Raw genomic sequence first — 21,977 nt, forward strand, 5'->3', positions numbered from 1 at the left:
GAAAGAAACAATATTGCGGGATATATGCACCAAACCGATGACACTAGATTCTCCCCCAGTTGTTTGGAATCGGTGGAGAGGGAGTTCCCACATGGTTGGTGATCTTCATCAGGCACATCACTGCTCCAGGGATGACGGCCAAGACCGCGATACGTCAGCGGTGGGAATGCGGGTGGAATTGGATACAAGTAACACCGATTGCCAAACATCGTCACGTGCGACACGGTGGAGACAGTTTGTGGGAGCTCAACGTGAGCTGGTTCTCATCATGTTTTTCATCAAGCCTTCTTCTCCAATCGCTATGATACAACACTGGTGTCCTTGAATCCTACAGCTGCCTCTCGCAAGCATTGTACCCCCCCTCGTGGGAGACTATCTCCGTCTCTTCCGTGTTCCTCTCGAACCCGTCTCCCACTCTCGGGGCGCTGTCATCCAGGGTGAGGTTGTAACAATGTAAAGTCTACAAGCAAAAAAAAACCAAGAATAATCAAAAGGCAGACGCTTCCCAACACCCGTGACGCCTGGTTCATATCTCTAACATGTGACGTTGCCCATCACTAGCCACAACATCATTGCAGCCTGCTTTTTTTTTCGTGCCAAGTGACCCCTGGTTGCGCAGAGTCGAATAATAAGGAGTATGAGAAGAGGAGGGAAAATAAACATCGTCGACTAAAGGGAGTATGTGTGCGCAAAAAAGTCTTGGTCGCCAGAAGAAAGCAAGTGAAATAGAAGGTAGTGGCGAAGGTAAGGGGCGAAGGTAAGGCTGCAAGAGCCTCGAAGGAATCTTCATGCAGAAACAAAACATGAGCATAATCGGTCCAGGAAACCGAAAACGCCCTAAACTTTTCGGGAACGTTTCGCGCCGTTGTTGACAGGGCTGACGAAGGTGACGTGCTTGTTGTCGTCTTTCTTCAGACGCATCGTGGTGCTAGAGCCGCTGTTTTCCCGGTGATGAATGGGTCGTCCCTCGTGATCTTCATCGAGCGTGATCTCAGCCACGTCGGAGACCGACTCGGCCTCCATGCGGTCGCTAACGCCAGACTCGGAAGAACCGTCATCGGAATCGTCGTACTCCCCGTCGTCGCTCACAAGCGAAGGCGCGTTGTTACTGACCATTGTGCTGGGACTCAGGTCAACGTCCATGTCGACGTCCTCGTTGTGGAGCATCATCATTCTCGGCCCTTCGTCCTTGTCGGGACTGCTCATGGGAGGAGAAGCGAAGCCCAAGTGAGGCGACCGGCCCTTGCTGCTTGTCGGTCTCGTCGGCGCCAAGGCAACGGGTGACATGACGGCCCTTGCCGGGACGCGCATGGCGGTCGAAGGCACGCGGGCCGCGGGCACGCCGACGCTGTTGGTAGGAGTGCTGAGACCAGCCTCGACCTCTTCCGATTCCTCTCCAGGCGACGCGACATCATCCAGTGACATCTTCTCCTTGGCGTCACTGACAATGTCACTGAGATTGCCGTTGAAGTTCCTGCTCTGCATGAGTCGCGAAAGGAAGGGTGTCTCTTTCGAAGCAACGAAGTTTCCAGCCTCCTCAGCAGCAGGTTCTGCGGGCTCCGCCTTCGGGGCGCTGGGAATGCTCGATACACCGGGCAGCTTGCCTTCACGATGCCACTTGATCGACACTTTGAGCCTAGAGAGCAAACGAGAGTAGGCCTCCTGGGTAGAAATGTCGCTTTGGGCAAAGGGATGAACGAGACCAGGGGCGACGGCGGGAGGCGGGGGCGCAGGCTTCTCCTCTCCAACGATACCACCGCCTTCATTCACCTCGATAGGGTGACCGCAGTGCACCGCAGCCTCCTCGTGGCTCTTGAAGTCTCTCCTGTGCGCAATACGACAATGGTTGATGAAACCTTGGGTACTGCTGAAGTTCTCGCGATTGCAATCCAAGCAGACGAGCTTCACCGTCTGACCATTAGAGCGCTTCAGAACGCAAGGTCCAGCCTTTTCCTTGGGTTGAGGGTAGCCGCTAGACAGAGACTGAAGCTTCTGACCAGACAGACCCCGGACCGGGCGGTTCTTGTTTGCGCTGACCAGGTCAGACATGCTGTTTCTCGTTGTCCGTCCCTCGGCCGAGCCTCTGCTACGGGCAGTCTCGAGCACGGGATACCACTCAAGCTGCATGCCATCAAATTTGGGATCTGGGATGAGCCACTTGGCATAGTGTCGAGCGTATGGGCCATCGACGACTCCAAAAGGCGGCGCCCATTCGGGAACAGACTCTCCCGGCCGGTTCTGCAGAGACGGGCCTTTGCCGTTGCTGATATCCACCATCTGTGCCGGGGTAGGGCAGGCAGTGGGATACGGAATGAGATGGCAGCGACGAAGCTGCTCGAGAGCAACCTGGCATTTGGCCAGTTCTTGGTTGATTAGCCTCAGCTCATTGTGCTTGAGCAAGATCTCAAGACCAAACTGGTACTGAATGGCGTCGCGCGCCTCTTCCATGTCGTTAGTCATTGTGGGAGTCGGATCCGACTCAAGCGCAGGTTCTGGCGCGACCACAGGCACGGGGACGGGAGCGGGAGCAGGAGCAGGCGCCGATGCTTGCATGGCAGTATCGCACGAGGGAACGTCAGCAACGGAGGGGCTGCTGTCCTCTTGCTTTGCCCGCTTCAAGGGCTGCTCACTGTTGGTTGAGGCAACATTCGGTGCGGATGAGGCGTCGACACTAGACAATCGCCTCTTGAGAGGCCGGGCTGGGCTCGAGAGAGCTGCCGTTGCCGATGGTGCAGGCGGATGCGGCAGGATGAACTGGTGTTTTTGCGGGAACGAAGTCATCGGGTGAGTGAGACCAACAGTCGTTTCGCTTCCCCGCTCTGAGCCCCAGAACCGGAACATGGGAGTGGGAAAGGATGAGACGAAGAGGTGGTGAGAGGGCGAGCTGGCGATTTTATGCGGTGCGAGGTGAGGCGCAAGGCAGCGACAGCGACAGCGACAGCCTGGCGAATGACACGATGTGACAGTTGGGTTGGCAGTGGCGGACGGGCCAGGCAGCTGCGACGACGTGATGCAGGTGCGGCGATGTGCAAGTGGAGATGCAATGCACTATGCGTTGTGCTGAGCTGTGCTGAGCTGAGCTTCGTTTCTTGGGGGCGGACGCTGACGTAACGCGCGAGAATGGAATCCCCGGAAACAGCGATAGCGGTGGGCGACAAGAAGCAGGAAGCTAAAGGCGTGGACGAGGACGAGGATGAGGTGGAGGGCGTGGGTGTGGCCTCGACGGGTGGGCGTGTGCTTGTTTGGTTGGCTCTAGTCGATGGGGCCAGAAAAGGGGTGGCAGGGGCGAGCAGAGTGAGAGGTGCGCGCGCGATGATGCGGTCGGGCGTGGGCGTGGTGGGCGTGGGCGTCCTCCTCTCAGAAAGTGTCGGGAAAGCGCAAGCAGGAGAAAGCCGGAGCGCCGAAAGATGGGCGACGAGGCGATCAAAGGGATGGGATTGCGACGGGTCGCGCAGCGAAGACAGCGACGCAGAATAATCGAGAACTAATGAAAGCCTCGATATCGCGCGTAAAAACGGAGAGAACGTGAATGCGCGAAGAGAGACGGGAACGAGCAAATGAAAAAGGGTGATACGCCTTTTGAAATGCTCTTCTCTGTGTCGGGCGGACGATGTTGTTTTCTGGGTTGGAAAATGGGGGGAGGAAAGGGTGTTTGTGAGGAGGGAGGAGAGATGTTAGAGATGGGAATCAGCGCAGATGCCAAAGAAGAGCGAGAATAAGGTGAACCACGGGGGGGAGGGTAGCGGGCAGCCCTTTCTCTGGAAGGCGTAGGCGGGCGACGAGCGACAGACGACAGACGACGGCGTGCGCGAGCTTGGTGTGGGAAATTGGCCTCTCTGGGGGTCGGAAGGAGAGAGGACGGGGTGATTGCGAGTGCGGGTGGGCCTTTGATCCTTGGGGGGGGGATACTGGATACGGTACGGTAGCAAGGCCGTAGCAAGTATTGGCAGTTGGATGTTGGATGTTGGATACGTCGATGCGAGGTATCAAAACAATGCCTTACCGCCACAGAATACCACCGAAGGGTAAAGGTAAAGGTGGATGTGCTGTGGGCAGTGGGCAGCGGGCAGTGGAAACACCCAACTCTCTCTTACCAGGGCACTGAGAGGTGCTTGCCGTGCCGGGCTTGCGATGCAGATTGGCACTTGGCCTTGGCTTGTGCCGGTTTGTGTGTCGCTGATTGAATGCGCCGCTCAGCTGTCTCTGCACAAATTGTGGGTGTCTTTGGTGCTGCTGCTGTTGATTGATGATGATGATGATGCGAGAGACACTGACTGACTAGGAAAAGGCAATTTGTGAAGTGAATGCAAGGGGGGGCATAAAATGGAGATGGAGGGTGTGAGATGTGGGTGGTGTGGATAACAATTGTGCAGACGCCGCCGCCTCTGATTGGCTCGTGGCGAGAGAGAACGACGGAATGCGCTTGTTTGGTCTGACCCGGTCCCAGACACCCAGACACACAGAAACACAGAGACACCGGCCGCCAGGGAAAAGAAGGCGAGGGAACCCAGGGATGATACTCCCGTCCGAGCCAAACGCAGGGTTGGGGGAACACGACAGCTAGGCAGGCAGGCAGGACGACACGAAGCCAGGGAGACGGAGCCAGACAAGAAGACCCGATGTCGACACAACCTAAAAAGACACCCGATGGTTTGACGAGGGAGACGAGAAGGGTGAAGAAAGAGTCAGGTCGACTGAACGTCTTACGCCCTTCGATTTCGTAACAAGGCGTGCCGCGACCAAGACGAAGGAAGACGTTGATGCTGCATAACAGACTGTCGACTCGACAGCGATGACAAGGGACAGAGACAGCGGCAAGCACTGAGCTTGCTCAACTGAAGTCTGTCTGACCTGAAGGGCAACCTAGAAAAAAGTCAGAAGTCAGAAGTCAGAAAGCCCCCTACATGGGATGGGACGCACACGCTGTTCCTCCCGGCTCCCGTTCTGTCTGCCTTCTGCGTCCGTGTTTGATGGTTGGATGATGAGACGGACGGGCGAACTCGGTCTGTCGCAACTCGCAGTCGGGTCGATGGCCACGCAGCAATGCGTGTTTTATCGCCGCACCGAAAATAGATCGGGTTAGGAGGTGGACGTCCAAGGTACAGCAGTTGTGGAGGTCTATCAAATAGGGATCCCCCTTTTTTCGTTGTTGGTGATGGACAGATGAGAACTGCGAGAGTTGAGAAATCAAAAGATAGGGAGGAGAGGAAGACGCGGATGAGCGAGAAAATGATGATGCATCTGACACGAACGCCCGCTCCTCTCGTCTTGCGCAATTGACATTAGGACTCGCTGTCGATCTACCTTACTTCGATCGTGTTTGGTTTGTGAAGGTTTCAACCAGTGTCTTATCGTCCGACCTGACTAACGACATTCACGGCGCAAAGTACCTTACCCAACTAAACAGTCGGCGGCGGTAAGGTTTCTCTAGCGAGGAGCAGAGACGGGGAAAGCTCGTGGTGTGCGAGAGTGAGAGTGCCTGGGCCGTTCATCACCTCGGGGGGTGGTAAACAGAATGCGTGCGCCAAAGCTACGGATACCTCACACCAGGAACCTAGTAATACTGGACCTAGAGGCGTGGGAATGGACCCGAATGCTTCAACAAGTCCCACTCCCGCAGAATCGGGCGCCTCCAGCAAATCCAACAACGCTAGACCGCCAGTGCGCATGTCCAGAAATGCCGACCGGCGGGACTGCCAACGACATGTCCAGAGCTGCCGGCTGGTCGCTTCCCGCCGTCAATTCCATCAGTGTTGTTGACTTCCGTGAGAGGCAACTTGCGAGGTATGGCGCTGCCTGGCGTATTTCCCATCGATCCAAAACATCAAAGGAGCCGTCCTTCGTGTATTCTCTGACGAATGCAAACATCAAACCGGCCTCTTATTTGTTGACGATGGTTGTTATTGCGCTACGTCCACAAACCGCGCCTTTCTGCTCCACGTTCAGGCTCGACTTCCCATTCGCCTGGTCGGCTGCGTTCGCCATTCCGGCTGGCTGGAAGATGGGTCGAGAGTCCCCGATTTCCAAATACCATCACAATCAAAGTTTCCCACGAGGCCGACGTGAAGCCGCCGCGCGCGCGGCAGGAACTTGGGAGTTCGGGAACGACGTGGGATGACATGAGAGCTGGACCCTTGAGCAGCAAGGGAAGGCCATGCCTCACGCATGCTTCTTCCGCTTCCATTCCCCTTCTCTGCCGCCTTCTTTTCGTCGCCTCGCTGGTCGAACCCTTCGAGCAGGTTCAAACACTCCGATCCTTCATCGGCCTCTGAGGCCTCGCATCTCGCTGTCTTTCGGGAGCCTCTGCGACCTTGATGACGGCCGGGCCTCGCACGAGGGCTGAGGGATGGGTGGGTGCGACATGCAGGAGAGCATGGATGGTCGCTTGAAGTGCCACGCCACCCGGCTTGCCCAGCTTTTGCCTTTAGCCAGTTCTGGTTTCAGACCTGAACAGTGCTAGCGAGGTACAACAGTCTCCAAGGCCTCGTCCACAGTAATAGCCAATCCGCTTGCCCAGACACCATGCGACGGTCCGCGGAAGCAACACCCATCGCTCCGGCTCACCGGCCAAGTCGCGACGATTCAAGTACCCGCCTAATACTGCACATCCTTGCCTTTAGCAGAAGCCAGCAGGCCCTATCCCGGGTGTCGAATGGCGCCTTCTGGGCGAAACGGATTGATGCGACTGCAGCATGCTGCATCTCGGAAGCTTGGAATCTTGGGGAGAACCACCATGGACCCTCTTGGAATCTGCTGAATGACGAGATGATGCTTGGTCCATGATTCAGTCGCGAGCCTCCATCGCTCTGGACCTTCCGACGACAACCCATTCGTATGCCACCGTACCGATTGTCCATCCTGGACACCCCGTTATCGCCGGTCGAGATGTCGTTTTCTGCGAGGGCTGCAAGCAGCTGCGCTCGTACCGTCGCCCAGCGAATCCAAACGATAGCGCATTCGAGGATGAGTCGTGCCACCGCACAGGCGTACCGAGCATGTGAAGTCGAAAAAGCCACCGCCAATCGTGCATGGGACGGCTTGATGCTCTAGCGGGGCTTTCCTGCTTCCGCGGAACGCTAGGCCATGTCCGGCGAGCAGGGCAGTGAGCTCGTGTTCAAGCGTGATTCACTGGCAGACTGGCAGTGTCCATAGAGATCCACGTGCTCCGTCACGGGACTTTGCGTGTTTGAAGTCATCTGAAGATGAACTCTAGACCAACAGATTGCGCCCGGTCGACGAATCACCGCAGTTTTCCAGTCAAGAACAAAAAATCGGCGTCCGTTGAGTTCGAAGTTTGATTTGTCTTACGTAACCATCTTGCGCCGGTTTTGCGGCTCCCGATCCATTGCAGCCGCCCCGACCTCGGCTCCGAACCCGCTGGTCCAAGCTTCTTATCCGATAAGATCTCGGAAAGATCTACCGCCGCACTTTTTCACAGCACCCCTCCGCCAGCCTTCCACAGCACGCCTCCAACGAACAAGATCTCGACCCCGCGCGTAACCGCTACAACCAGCCATTGAGGGTCGGCACTGCCATGCCGACAGGCGCCGACGATGCAGACCGCGGCTAAAGATACCGCCGCGATCCACGACGGCAGCAACAAGAAGAGAAAACCATCAGCCATGACGGAGCCGGAGGACTCGAAGAAGAACAAGCCATCGCCGGCGGCGGCGGCGGGCAGCGGCCCGATCACACCTATACCCCACGAAGCCCTACTCGACGAGCTGCGCCCCAAGTACGACATCCTCCCCGCCTTCACCATCTCCTCGACAAAGATCCACAAGCGCGTCGACTGGCTGCTGCTGCACCTGCGCAAGAATAACGGCGACCCGCGGAAGCGCGCCGTGCTCCTCTACGCGCGGCCCGGCGAGGTCGGCAAGATGATCACCATCTCGGAGCAGGTCAAGCGCGTCGTGGCGGAGGAGGAGAAGGAGGAGGGCGATGGCGGTGGCGGACGGTGGTTCCAGTACAACAAGATGTACGAGCTGCCGCCCAAGCCGGAGGTCGTGGAGGAGACGATGCTGGCCGGCGGGAACGACGACTCGGACGGCGACGACTTCGAGGTGATGGAGAGCCGGTTCGAGAAGGCGACGGTGCCGCAGCCGACGAAGCGCGCGCAGATGTCACTCAGCATCTTCCTGTCGACGGGGCCCATCCCGGAGCTGAAGGCGAAGGAGGGCGTTACGCAGCAGACGAACGAGCCGCATGGAGCTTCTGCTCCCGTCGCAGATCAATGAGCAGCTTCGGGACGACTTGGACGAGGGGAAGAAGGTTCTTTTCGAGCAGGACTGGCATCGGGAAATACAGTCATAGAAACGGGCAGGGCAGCACGTGCATATTGCATCTCACGGAGTTCGACGGACACATAAAAAAGGGACATTCACGGTTTTGATACCCAATCGAGCAGTAAGGCAGAGTTGATACGAGACAAAAAGAAAAGATGATTTTGCTAGACAATTACGCTGTCGTGAGCCGGACTGATGCAATTTTTCGGGTGCCAGTACTCCAATTCACAATGCATGCACTTTTCCACGTCCGCTTGCGCGGACCCTCCACATCCACACCTTATACAATAGCAAGACAAACGAAACCACAACTCCAAAGCGATCGCTATCTTTTGCGTTGCCAAAAGCCAACTGCTCTTGCGTCTCTCCGCCACCAGCTTACACGGGCACAGCATCCTCGCCACTGGCCCTGACGCGGATCACGCGTCCCCCATCTCAACCCCCAATCCATTCCCCGTTTCTCGATGTAGTCCTGGCTAGCTTAGTGCTTGCCCTCCTTGGAGGAGTAGGTTATGCGCAGGACGAAGTTGACGATGACGGCGAGGAGGAGGATGATGGCGAGGAAGGTGGGGCCGAAGCGGTCGTCGAAGCCGGCCTGGCCGCGGATGCGGATGGATTTCGCGCGCCAGTGGTACGTCGCGAGGGCGTAGACCATGGTCAGCATGGCGACGCCGGTGAAGAGGAAGGCGCTGATGAAGGCGGGGCGGTCGCCGAAGTTGAGCATGCCGATGGCGAGGGCGCCGAGGACGACGGTGAAGTTGAGCCACGAGAGGAAGGTGCGCTCGTTGGCGAAGAAGACCTTGGGCTCCACGCGCGTGGGGAGGGCGATGCGCTTGCCTGTTGATGGTCGGACGTTAGCAAGCTTTCCTGAGAAGAGGAAACATCGTGAACGTTGCGGCGCCTGACAGGGGCTGCGCTGGTGGTAATGGGGGAAGTTGACGTACCCGGAGCGGTCTGGAGGAGGGGTTGGCTAGACATTTTGGCTGTTTGTCTCGTGGTTGGAGATCTGGTGATGGGATATCGACGTCGTTCGGGAGCGACAAGGTGAAGAAGTTCCTTTTTCGGGAGGCTTGTCGTTCTTGAGGCTGAGAAGGCTTGGCGGTGTTCGAGCTCGGACCGCGGCGTTTGGACGAAGTGAAAGGATTCGAGCTTGAAGAGAGTCGCAGCGCAACGGAGGCACTGGGTGAGCTTGTGGTAAGTGAATTGGTACGTCAATTGGAGATATCGCAAAGTTTCGTCCGACGAAATTCCAGGTCACGAAAAGGTAGTAAAAACTCTGTCCAAGATGGTTTGCGGAGATACAGAGAAAAGAGCTAACAATATGGTAAATGCAACAGACCAAAAAGTGAGAGACAGAGAGAGTTCCCGTAACCTAACCGAACGAGACAGAGAGAACCCGCTTCAAAGCTTGTTCGATGCGACTCGACGGAGACGCAAGGCGAAGACAACTGGAGACAACCACCGCGGCCCCTCTTGCCTCCCATCAAGCTCCATCGCAGAACTCGCGACGCTAGGCATTGCACGGCTAGAGCTCCCCACCAGCCACATCTGCGACCCTTGCCGGGCGGCCGCGAACTGCTGCAGCTCGTCGTCGCCAGGCACACGTGCCATTCGTTGTTGTTTTGATTGGGGGAAGACACAAGCAGGGGCCTTCTGCGGGAATGCATACGGAGGTCCTGTGTGGCGCCGACAGATCTGATGACTAAGAATTGTGGCTCGGACAGATTGTCATCACGTGATCCGTTGCCCCGCGCACCGAGTGCCCAGAGCGGCCCGTGTTGCGACGCGAGAGCGGGCATCCGGTGCGCATCACAACACGCCCTGAACTTTTTGTGGAGGAGCCTCAACGTCGCCTTACCGTAACTGTCAACAACACCACCATATCACCTTGCGATAAACACCACACTCCACGCTGAACAGGACTTTTGCCTTTCGGTAATACACCTGTCACAACCTACGACTGTCAACCGTCCTAAAAGGCTTGTCAATCGCTCTTTCACCTTAAATAACAAAAGACAAAACTTCAAAATGTCGGCTCCGTCCACCGCAACTCCCGTAAGTCAAATGCCCCCGCCTCAATTGGCCGGCCATGTTGCATTTGGGCATGATGACTGACTCTCTACCAAATAGCCCGTCGCCTTCAACAGGCTCAAGCAGATCGCCACCGACGTAAGAACCTCAGCAACGCAACCGCTCGCAAACGACGAAAAACGACTGACACAGATATCCAGGCCTGCTCCTCTGCCATCGGCTCCGCCGAGTTCTACGACCACGCCAAAACCGAGCAATGGAACTCCCAAATCATTGTGAGTCTTCTTCTCCCCCCATTGTCACATGCCGGGAACCCTCCAAACTAACCACCCTACAAACAGAACTCCGTCCTGAAGGCCGTCATCTCCGAGTCCACGCCCCAAGGCGGCTCAGCTCCCACGTTCAAGTTCGCCTGCAACTCCACGATCGTCCAGCACCTCGTCCCGACGTCCTCGCTCAACAAGTCCAAGGGCACCACCGCCAACTCCGAGGAGCCCCACATCTCGACCAGCGCCGAGAGCACCGGCATCGACGGCAAGCCGCACGTCGGCAGGCGCGGCATGCACAGCGCCACCGGCGCCTACTGGGACGAGAAGAAGGACGGCATGTGGTCCTACAAGTACGACGGCGGCGAGGGCAAGGGCATGGATGTGGTCATCATGCTCATCTGGGTTGCCATCTAGGCGAGGTCATCTAGAGCGCAGAAGTCAAAGGAGACCGAGGATGCTCGAGACGAAGACAAGTCCCAGGAGCCCAGGGCGGAGACTGAGGAGATCATCGAAGAGGATCACCAGGAGGCAGGCTTCGGCGCTCTCCCTCTGCGCTGACCAGCGTCGACTGCGCAGAAGGGGCTTCTCCGTCCAGCCACGGGAGGTTGATACAGCCCCCTGACGGACAAGGTACGGTACATACACTGAGCGTCGAGCGTGTCGAGAGGAAGGGAGCGTCTGTCGGATTTTCCCATGTCAAAAAAGTCAGGCATCTACGGCGAACGGAGGGTCTCTGCAGGTCTATTCTATCGCAATATGCTGTCGAATTCCACACAGCCGGAGTTTTGATGAAACAAGAAACACGATGACATTCACGTCTGCAAGACTCGTCTTTCGTCTCCGGGTTGCTCAGTGACACAATCTGATTTGTTTGTTTGTTGTGGCCTTCACCGCTAAACAATCGAATTTCGTTAAAAATCACTCGGCCTGGTATCCCTGCGCGGCTGACATGTCACTGTTATGCATCTTTCAAAGCTATATGATCGGAGCCATGCCAATATCGCTCAGTTTAGATGGGTGGTGAGCTCACGTGCTGATATGCGCCGAGAGTGCTTGAACCGAGTGACCAGTCCGAGGTTTCGACGAAATTGTCTGCATGGCATCATAGCAACAAGCATTTGGTGCCGCAAGATCGGAGTGGTGTCTATCTGCAGCGCGATTCAACATCCAAGATTCCATCATAATCAGGGTGGTCCGTGTCGACCGCTGTAGTACTCCAAAATCGCTTGGCCCTGATGATCTTTCTTCTTGCCCGGTTGCATCCCATCTGGCATCTTGACGTTTGCCAATCGGGCTAAATGGCGAGGCGCATGTAGCTACCGGCGGGTAAGGTAGCGCTGGGGGCAAACGGTAAACCCGAAACGGATGGAAACGTCGTCATATGGCGGGATGGCACGAGTCGCAAAGAGGTCTAGCGAGGATCTTTGGGCGGTTCACGGCGGCAAATATTTAGTGGTTGCATTGCCGTAGACGAGTGGTTTTTCGGTGACCCTCAATGTCGGGACCGGAGGATGGCGAGAAGCAGACGACGGTGTTGAGTCCGGCGCCGACACCGGTGGTCTTGCACACCCTCTTCGGAGAGGACGAGGCGCATTGATCAGCGAAATGGTGGTTGTTGAAAATCGAGAAACTATCGAGGATTGGCGTTGAGGATCTGACCGTGCGTTGCGATTTTCACGACTTGCAAGGCCCGGGGCAGCTTGGGAGATGCACATCGGCACGACTATGATGCCAAGAGCGGCCGGAATGCTGCTTGAAGCGACAATGTGCGGCGAGGGTCAGATCATGTAAATTTGCTGGCAATACTCTGTCCTGGCCTGACCGGTGTGCGCCGACGGCCAGATTAGATCAGCGAAACGAGAGGCGTTTCGACCATTTCGTGGCAGCTGGTAGCCCAGGGCAGACGTTCGTCCACGTTTCTACCAAGGCCGCAAGGTCAAGCGTCGTCGTCGATTTGTGTCCGGTCGCACGATAGCTCCCCAAGACTAGGACCCTCTTATGGCCGCTGACGGGCGGGTCATATCGTGGACACCCCGTCCATCAACCCGATGCGCGGGTAAAAGAAAGCTGGGGTTCAGAGATGACAATCTGATTTTCGACGATGGTAACTGGGGCAGAATGGAGAATCCAGTACACCGACGAGCATGTCGCGACAGGTCACCGACGGAATTGCAGAGAAGATACTCGCCACCGCTTTTTTGGTCCCCCACAAAACTTGGGTGGTATCTGTGAATGTACGAGTGATACACCGCATAGCATGACGCCGTTGATCCTGTGAGAGGCAGTGCCCTGTTTCCCGCGGTCTGGGTGCCTTCTCTTCCGCAATGGCCCTCGACTGATCAGAAAGCCGCAGGCAGACATATGAGCGTTTGCTGATCTGATAGTACCTACTGCCGTGCGTTGCTGGCCAGTTGTTCGTGGTCATGAGACCATGTTTCCCGGGGTGAGACCTGTCTCGCTTCCCCGCGTTGCAACAGCGGCAGCCTTGCTGGTTTGTTGGCTTGGTGGCTTGCTTCGACTGATCTTGGCCTAGTCTGCGATCATGTTCTGATGGTGATGAGAATCATCATTCTCGAATGACAGCTGTGCCTCGAAAGTTAAGGCTGCGTTGGATGGTGACAGAGACATCAGACCAGTCGAGGGCGCCAACCGGAATGTCGATTGATGGGTGTGTATCCCTGCCAGGTCGTATTGGGGGGACGAACAGAAGATGGGAGAATCTTAGGAACGTTATCAATTAGACTCTCGAGGATAGATGGAGGGGCATGGAAGGGCTTCGGGCCGCCGTTGGCACCTCTGTGCCTGTCGATGCCTCTTCCATTCCTTCGATAACGGTCGTGTGTTTCCATGCGTTGAAGGTCGCATGCCGTTGACGTCTGGCCAATTCCAGAACAGCAACTCCATGGAAGGAAGACCTATCACAGCCTGTCAACCGTCAAGCCTGCGAAGTCCCCCTGTCGTGTCGCGCATCCCCCACGCCAGGCGCTGCTTGGTCAATGAGAAAGAAAGCTGGCTTGGAGGACATACGAGGGATGGCGGAGGGGTCAGGATGCGGATTCAGAGCTTCGGTTGGTCGACTGGCAGCCATGGCTTGCGTCGTTGTCGGTTGTAGGCAGTGTGATGTGGTGAGGCAGTTGCATATTGATGTCTCTCGCTTTTCCGACCTGCCGAGCGTTGTTCTCGGATCTGTCGATTCGCATGCTGGCGTGCTGCGGAGATGCCCTACGGTCTGCAACCTCCTCGCCGGTGACCGCTCGCGCTACACCCGACCTCACCTTGCTGCTGGTGCTGCTGGGCCTTATGACGAAAGTAACCGGACAAGTACTCGGTACTTGAGGATGCGCCCGCTGAGAGTCCGGTGGTACCTCGTACCTCAGCGGCGCACTCACCTCACCCACGAGTGGAGGGAGACCCGGACAGAGGCAAGTCAAAGACCCTCTAGGAAGAGTCGTAAGAAGAAGGTGAGTGGTTGAGAAGGCGACAGCTCGTCCCTTAGTTGGTTACAGACCTGGAGTCCGGCGTCAGCTATCTCCATCTTCTCCAGTGTTTTGGCGAGGATTTTCGAGATTATTTCTGTATGTGTTATTGGCCGTCATGCTCCATGATTCGCGCGAGGATAGCGATGACCGAATTACCCCATTTTTGTTTCTGCCACGTCCCCTCGGCTGATGGGCAAGGCGAAGGAAAGGAAAAGGCAGAAGAGATGAAGGGACCAAAGAAAAGACGAGAGAAAGTGCGCGCAGGCCGGGAATACCTAGCGCCACCTCAGCCAGAATGTCCAGCAATAGCAGTCGTGCCTCGCGCTATCCGCTAGCTTATCAGGGGAGGCACTGGAAGGAACTGGACCCAAAGGGCCACTTTGCTGCCGTACTTGGCAACTATGGCGTAGTTGGTGCTGCTGGTCGATTTTGCCAGTGACACTCTGGACACTCTGGACCCTCAAACCCCACCGCTAATCTGGTCGGTCAGGTCGGTGTTGCCCTGCTTGGCCTGACTAGTACTCGACCTCGTCCTTGTCGCGGTATTCGTACTATGTACCTGTGACTTCTTCGCGCCGGTCTCGAGGCCAGTCTTTGCTCCATCACACCACCACCGCTACCACACCCTTTTTTTCCCTTCCAGGGCTTCCCGTCTCTTCTTCTTCCTCAAAAGAACATAGTTGATCGGCACCCGAATTTGCCTCTTCAGGGTCCTGTCACTTCGCGCTTGACGTACCTTTAAATATCTAACGAACCTCCTCCCGACTCCGTTCTCAACGGTCCATATACTCAACTGATGAACTTGCTATTGAGGCATAACGGCACTATTACACCTCTCAACGACATAGGCCCTCCCAGCCACAACATCGACGTTACCTGAAGCGAAACACTCCTTACCAGCAACCAAGGAGTCCGAGAACATACTCAGCCTGAGCACAGCAACACAGATCCCACGAGCCTTTGACCGACGGCAGGTTTTCCCCTCACTGCACAGGGGACTTCTTTCGTCTGAGGAACGCCTCCTCTCATCTTACGGGACACGGCGTTCAACGTGGTTGGCCATCGTCAACCCCTCACACCACCATCCCATTTATCGTTGGATAGCTGTCCAGCTCGGGCCGTCGGCAGTCTGTCAACTTACCATCCGCTGATACGAGCTTCACGATGGTCGAAGTTCTGTCTCCGGGCCTCGCCCAGAACGGGCACTCCAACCCATCTCACGACGACAACGTCGCGTCTCTGGCTCGCATGCTCCTCGCCAGCAGCATTGCCTCTAACCAGGAAGACAAGATGATGAGTCGTGAAGAGCGTGTTGCTATGATGAAGGAGATCAGTCAGCACCAGGCTATCAAGGACGAATTGAACAAAAAGCGCGGCGGCTGGCGCACTCCCCGCCGAGGCTGGTCCATCACCGACTCACCAGTCGCGTCTTCGCAGGCAAGCCCTGCGCCCAATGCCTCCCCTTATCCTGCTCCTCCCATGGAGAAGCAACCATCTTCCTCCAACTCGGGCGCTATCTCTCCCGTTCCTGAGCAGGGTGAGCTTCCGGCTCAAGAGATGAGACATTCGCAACACCCTCCCCAGGTTCGCCGGCCTCCTCTGCCTCCCCCGCGTCGGTCCTACTCGGTCATGGAGTATGAGCCGCCACCACGCACCCACCGACCCTCGGCCCGTATGGATATCTTCGACCTTCCTGCCGAGCTTCACTACACGATCTTCGACTACCTCGACCCTATTGATAGCGCCTGTTTGGGCGTTACTAACACCCACTTCTACGATATCCACCGTCGCATGCATGGCAGTGTCCCCTTGTCATCTCACCGCACCGGGCCTAACGACCTCGAGTGGGCATTCTACCTTGCCAGCCGCAAAACAGGGCCTTCCGGCTCGGGCTCTTCTACACCAACAACCGAGACACACGATCAACCTCACCACCTTGAGGGCATGCGCCTGAAGGGGCAGGTCTATTGTCGCAAGTGTGGTCACTATCGGTGCCAACTCTACCGCCATCTCCGCGCGTGGATGGGCCCCGATAGAGAGTACTGCGAGGTCACCAAGAAATACGGCCGCAAAGCTCCTGAGGATGCTCCCGACCACTGCTCCATCAAGTCGCCCAAACATCCCCACCGATGCGGTCGACATGCCGCCAAACCCCCTCAGTCACCGACCAAATGAGAGGTTGCTTTCATTGCTCTCGATTGAGAGCCAAATTTTGTATCATTATAAAGGAGCGGCGAATCAGTAGGTTTCGCAAAACGTAGCGAGGAGTTAAGACTACAAAAGAAAAGACACAAGAGAATTGTATATCCATATGGGAAGGCGTTGAACTACGGTTTGCATTTAGACGAGGAGATGTTTTGGGGTTTGGTTGCATTCAGTCATTCAGAGTCTACGATTGGCTACAGACTTCTTGAACAAGACAGAAGAAAAAGAGACCACCAACCGCATTCTTGCCGGCGAGATGATCTATCATGAGCATACATTGCTAGAACATACAATATCAAGCATTATTACTGTAATTTTGGCCCGCCAAGCCTTGCATTTTTTGTCCCCTCCAAGTCGCAACGGCAAAGCCTAGGCAATGACGTAGTGCTGACACAGATAGATTGCGGAGCCCTACGGCACGTTTCGCCTTTAAGATAACAATGCTTGAATCATTGTTTGTCTTTACCGGTAACAACTCCCGTTTGCCGAGGCAGATCAGCCGTCGAGTCCCGTTCCGTAACGGCTGAGCGTGAGGCGTTTATGTGAGCCTGGCTGAGATTATTGCCAACTATGCCAAACGCACCAAGCTATTCAGGATTCGAATAAGTTGATGCGCTGCGGCCTGCTACGCCCGAAAGACTGGTTTACGGTTGCTGAGGAATACGCTCGAATGATTAACCAAGCGACGCCTCCGGACGCATCTTGAAAATACAACAGATATGGAGGGTAGAGTGCCGCCGTAACGACAACCAAGCGAAGTTAGGCGGTTCGATACGGAGCTGTTGACCTCCAACCGCTTGCACCCACTTGTAGGATGTGATGGTTCTTCAACATCATTTCTCTTCGCCCCCTTGGGTCTACGGAGTGCCCCACTGGTTTCCTCTATATTTCATCTTACAGTCTCGGCCGATGATTAATCACTGCTATGGTAGTGAGAAGATATTATTCGGCGGTAGTGGATTATGGCGAGATCAGAGGGCTGATAGCGTTGGGCCATGAAACTCCGCCTTCACATGACGAGAGGAGTTACCTCTTTGACACCCAGGCATCATATGACAGATACCGTATGATAGGAGCTTTGAGAACCCGTCTAAGTCGCTCAGAGTCCATTCTCTCAGAGATATTGCCGTTACCTGCCAGGGATAACTAAAAACGTTGTAGTTGATCCTGCGGTCTCAGTGTTGCACTTGAACTTCCCATGACCATTTACGTCACATATGCCGCCTTGGTTGAGTGTAAGTGTCATTGCGTTCCGAACCATTCCTCATTATGTGACAAAATCATCTTTTTTTTTTATATACAGATAGACGATAAAGCGATTCATATGAGAGAATAGGTTTGGTCTTTTCCGAAAATGTCAATTTCGAAGAAATACTAGCTATTGCCAGTTCAGAAGCTTTCCCCATGATCCTCTTTCTCTAACGCAATTGCGCTAGATATAAATATCTAGTTATGTTCCAGCTATGTTGAAAGGTTGGTAGAAAGAGTTACTTAGTTTTCTCGTTCCCCAGGTAAATGGTCAACTTAACTTCAAGGTTGTCATGAAATATTAGGTAGCCATTTTCTTGCTTTGCTCGTTCATGGACTCGAAGACACTTGAGCTTGCGTTTAGGGATCGATTAGCCCAGCATCTCTAATACCGAACTGAATAATAACGACTTCCAAAATGATCTCGGCGGTCTACGTGTATCGGGCCGACAGCGAGCACGAACTCTATCCATACGAGCCCGTCGACCCTTACGGTCTCTCACAGTACACCCGCAACCCCCCGCCACGACATCTTCCACCAGGCAGGATTCGGAACTTTGATCTCGACAACATCGGACCCGAACGCCGAGCTAGGATCCGCATTCGTGAGGCAATTGCCGTGGGCGATGACAGAGAATCCCAGATACTCCGCGTCGACATCATGGAGCCGCCGATCATCGAACGAAGCACCCACGCCTCCCTCATTGTCGACGGCAAGACTGAAGAGGGCATTCGAAAGTCTCCCATTACTCGAACACTCGTCCCCAAGGTCTACGATGCCGAGTTTCGCCCCAGCGACTGGGGTGCGCCGTGGAGCAACGTCGAGCAGGCCGACGGCGAGTTCGCCCGTGAGCATGGCGCCTACAAGTACTGCTACGAGCAAGGGAGGACGGGGGGTCAGCACCTTTTGCCGGAGTTCTTTGGTGGCTGGGCCATGGTTGTCGATGATGGTCCGGGGAAGACGAGACAGGTTGGACTCACGTTGATGGAGGATATTCGTGGCTTCTCCGTGGAGAATCTGTGTTATCGTGAGGTGACCGAGAAATGGGAGGGTCCTCTCGAGCCTACCGACCGCCCCGTCGGCTTCCTCAAGTCTGATAACGAATCCATCTATATGGATATCGACCTCGCCTTTCGCAAGGATGTTATGAAGCGGGCGCTGGACGGCATCGTCAACAACTTACACATCGGTGTCGAACACCGTGACTTCGAGCCAGCCAATCTATTCATCACGATGCGAAACGTCCACAACGACGAGACGAAACTGCGTGTCGTTCTGCTCGACCACACCTTCACCCAAGTCTGGTCTAAAACCACATACGCGGCCACCAATGGGGAACGCTACTGTCATCAGGCTCTTCCCTACCCGGCTCACCCTTACTTCCGCTTCGGCATCCTCGCCATGGATCGGTATGTTGGCTGGTATCCGATGGACTACGACGATGATAAGGAGTTCGACGAGTGGCTTCTCAGCGACGAGGTCTTCGGTCCTCTCAGGGAGGCCAGGGACGAGATGAGCGAGTTGAGGGCTACGAGGATGGCTTGGGTGTCGGCGTTGCGGAAGACTGGAGACGTGGCGGAGGAGAAGTTGCGGGGAGACGTGAAGTGGCCGCACGAGTACCCCAAGTACTCGATGTTTTCGACACTGGACGAGATACAAGAGATGAGGCGTAAAGGCTTGTCTGCTGTCTTTAACAGACTTCGACAAATGAGGCTTGGGTCTGAGGAACGTACTAAGGAAGGGCTGAAAGCGGAGAAGCAGTCGGCGGAGAATCTTCGCGAGATGGGTGACGCGATGCGTGCTCTTCAACAAAAGCAACGGCAAATGGATGAGCAGGTCCTTGAGAGAGCTTTGATAGCTCGTCTCAAAAAGCTTCCATGAAAAGCTTACATGAATATGAAAACGAGGTGTATCATCAGCTTTTTGAAACACTACTATGCTTAGCCAACTTAGATGGTTTTTAAAACTTCATCCTGTGTTTGACTCAGTGCTCTTGAAGTTGACACGGCTTGTGGACCGCCTGACTTCAAGAAACCTGATACTTCATTCACACTGGACACTATCCACCATGGCCCTTTCCATTCATGTTTGCAACCACATAGAAAGCTCATGTCAACCGGTTTATAGGCCAAGCTATTATTCAACGCGGTACCGTCTGCTGCGGGTGTAACATACAGTGATTACACAAAACCTATTTTCAAACCCAGGCGTCACGGCCCATAGCTCAAAGTACGATGAATCTCGAGAACCGATCAAGATCAACTCCCTCGCATCTCAACGAGTCATTGCAAAATAGCCTCCTCCAACGTCTTCATACTCACAACAAAGTTCTAGAACTTCTTGTACTCCCCATCGACAAAAGTCACATCGAAAGGCAACTCCTCAACATCCCCCTCAGCAAGCTTCAAGTAAAACTTGCCATGAGACTCGGGGTTGACATCCTTCCCCGTCCCACTCCCATCCGCATTCCTCTCATCAGCGTAGAAGAACCTAGTCAAAGCAAGTCAGCAAGCCGTCTCTTCGCATCAAGAGACAATAGAAGGACACCAAAAGAGAATAAACTCACCTCCACCCCTTCCCCTTAAAAAACCCATCGGCCGCACCCAACCACCACCAAGCCTGACTCTTCGCGACCCCCAACGACAAAAACACCGGCACAGGCTCGGGCTTCACGTTCAACCGGTTCCCCGTAAACACGAACCTGCCCCCCTCCTCCCCCACCTCCTTCCACGCCTCCACGGCCCGCTGCGCAGCAACGTACGCCCCCGTCGCGTTGACCCTGACGTCGTGCTCGAGCTGCCCGACGTCGAGGCTCAGCAGGTTCTCGGCGTCCGGGGGCTGCGAGATGGTGGCGGCGTTGTAGACGACGACGCGGGGCGGTTTGCCGAAGTGGGATCTGACGGCCGCGAAAGCGTCGGCGACCTGCGAGGGGATGGCGAGGTCGGCGCGGATGCGGAGGTGGGATGTGGAGGGGTCGAGGGCCGGCGGGGAGGGGTTGGAGCGGGAGACGACGGCGACGGAGTAGTCTGCCGACGAGAATGCACGGGCTATGCCTGCGCCGAGGCGGGAGCCGGCGCCGAGGATTAGGACTACGGGGGGAGACATTGCGGGGCTGAGATGAGTGTAATAGCAGAAATTGAAGGGGATATGGTTAGTTAATGGGAATGAAGACGAATCGGGTTGATAGAGTACGAACACTCAGGATATCCATTCACAACTTATATACCCAAGTTTCGAAACCGCCTCACCCAACCAGATTCATCCAATATGATATCCCGTAGTGTGACTGTGCCGTATCCGACTACATGTGCATATCACAGATACCACTTCCTACTCACCTGACCTGACAAATCGAAAGACACCAATCCCATGCGGCTCACATTCCCTCTCGGGCAACCTTACCACGACCATCTCACCGAGCTCACCGAGGCGCCGTAAGCAACGACGTCGCACCGCATATTCCTGTTTCCCCGCCATCCTAGACAAATCAGACTCGTCTGTCACAAAAAGACAGGACGGCCTGGAGAAGGGTGATCGTTTGATGACAAACACGACGGTGTGTAAGCACCACGTGAATCGCCATACCCCAACGTCAAGACGTCAAGAGAAGGATGCAATAGAATACCGCGCGGCTCCTACCGGCACATACGTCCCGGCCGAGATCGTCTGCCTGCCTGCTTTTGGTACGCCTGTCTCTTATGTCTCTACGTCTACCCGAACCGGCTTCGGCGTCCGCATCTACAAAGCAGACGGACGCCAGAGGCACGCTATCCCGCGCGGGATTGGACTAGTTCGATCCAAACCGCGAATGGCTTGTCATACGTCGCATTTCCTCCGTCCGAACATCCACCGGCTTATAAATCAGATGTCTGTCTACGCATCGTCAGTTCACCACATCATCACACATCGCTGGCGCATGAAAGAACCAAGTTGTCCAAGGCAGGGTACGAATTCCATTATCCACGACTACAATTACAGTCCCCCCCCCCAAATGGTATATCTGCCTTGAACCTGACTGCTTCCAAAAATAACTCAGGCAGTCCCCAATTCCAAAAGTATGTGGTATCAACCAACTTTCGCGTTGCACATCCCAACCCAATTCCTCATGTCTCGGGTCTCAACCAAGTGAGGGGGATTCCCGTCAGGGACCCCCTCGAAAACATCGCTCAAACGCAAAACCGTCAATTGCGTGTCATGTCGTCGTAAGGCTGAGTAGCGAACCATTGTTTTCGTCCTCCGCTTTTCCCCATCTGGCTCCAAGATGCTTTTCTGCTCCTGGGTCCGTTGCCGCCTGACAGATCTTTCCTGCCAATTCTATAGCAGATTGCACACATCTGCTTCAATATGTCTTATGATTATTGCCGATCATGTGGTTCAAGCTATCAAGTACCACCCACTCATTTGGTACGGCTCATTTCCTTGTACCGAATGGAAGGAGCTTGCGATGAGAAATCTTCTT

The 21,977-nt window shown here is 55.3% G+C and overlaps 7 protein-coding genes across 7 annotated transcripts; 4 read left to right on the top strand and 3 right to left on the bottom strand.

Annotated features, from left to right (window-relative positions):
* Positions 1 to 837: 837 nt before the first annotated feature.
* Positions 838 to 2,781, bottom strand: CkaCkLH20_00182 (uncharacterized protein; the record flags this gene model as incomplete). Its single annotated transcript, XM_038882902.1, has 1 exon — positions 838 to 2,781. One exon carries the CDS (start codon positions 2,779 to 2,781, stop codon positions 838 to 840), a length of 1,944 nt encoding a protein of 647 aa, XP_038751607.1.
* Positions 2,782 to 7,553: 4,772 nt separating this feature from the next.
* Positions 7,554 to 8,237, top strand: CkaCkLH20_00183 (uncharacterized protein; the record flags this gene model as incomplete). Its single annotated transcript, XM_038882903.1, has 1 exon — positions 7,554 to 8,237. The coding sequence occupies one exon, from the start codon at positions 7,554 to 7,556 to the stop codon at positions 8,235 to 8,237; it is 684 nt and encodes a 227-aa protein (XP_038751608.1).
* A 529-nt stretch (positions 8,238 to 8,766) lies between these two features.
* Positions 8,767 to 9,263, bottom strand: CkaCkLH20_00184 (vacuolar transporter chaperone 1; the record flags this gene model as incomplete). The annotated part of the gene is made up of 2 exons (XM_038882904.1): positions 8,767 to 9,122; positions 9,230 to 9,263. 2 exons carry the CDS (start codon positions 9,261 to 9,263, stop codon positions 8,767 to 8,769), a joined length of 390 nt encoding a protein of 129 aa, XP_038751609.1.
* A 1,050-nt stretch (positions 9,264 to 10,313) lies between these two features.
* CkaCkLH20_00185 (dynein light chain) lies at positions 10,314 to 11,143 on the top strand (the record flags this gene model as incomplete). Its single annotated transcript, XM_038882905.1, has 5 exons — positions 10,314 to 10,340; positions 10,416 to 10,454; positions 10,517 to 10,591; positions 10,658 to 10,966; positions 11,021 to 11,143. The coding sequence occupies 5 exons, from the start codon at positions 10,314 to 10,316 to the stop codon at positions 11,141 to 11,143; spliced, it is 573 nt and encodes a 190-aa protein (XP_038751610.1).
* Positions 11,144 to 15,228: 4,085 nt separating this feature from the next.
* CkaCkLH20_00186 (F-box domain-containing protein) lies at positions 15,229 to 16,239 on the top strand (the record flags this gene model as incomplete). The annotated part of the gene is made up of 1 exon (XM_038882906.1): positions 15,229 to 16,239. The coding sequence occupies one exon, from the start codon at positions 15,229 to 15,231 to the stop codon at positions 16,237 to 16,239; it is 1,011 nt and encodes a 336-aa protein (XP_038751611.1).
* A 1,696-nt stretch (positions 16,240 to 17,935) lies between these two features.
* CkaCkLH20_00187 (uncharacterized protein) lies at positions 17,936 to 19,399 on the top strand (the record flags this gene model as incomplete). Its single annotated transcript, XM_038882907.1, has 1 exon — positions 17,936 to 19,399. The coding sequence occupies one exon, from the start codon at positions 17,936 to 17,938 to the stop codon at positions 19,397 to 19,399; it is 1,464 nt and encodes a 487-aa protein (XP_038751612.1).
* Positions 19,400 to 19,848: 449 nt separating this feature from the next.
* On the bottom strand, positions 19,849 to 20,623 carry CkaCkLH20_00188 (short-chain dehydrogenase; the record flags this gene model as incomplete). Its single annotated transcript, XM_038882908.1, has 2 exons — positions 19,849 to 20,008; positions 20,085 to 20,623. The coding sequence occupies 2 exons, from the start codon at positions 20,621 to 20,623 to the stop codon at positions 19,849 to 19,851; spliced, it is 699 nt and encodes a 232-aa protein (XP_038751613.1).
* Between the last annotated feature and the right edge of the window lie 1,354 nt (positions 20,624 to 21,977).

The sequence above is a fragment of the Colletotrichum karsti genome, assembly GCF_011947395.1.
Source record: "Colletotrichum karsti strain CkLH20 chromosome Unknown Scaffold1, whole genome shotgun sequence".
NCBI lineage: Eukaryota > Fungi > Ascomycota > Sordariomycetes > Glomerellales > Glomerellaceae > Colletotrichum > Colletotrichum karsti.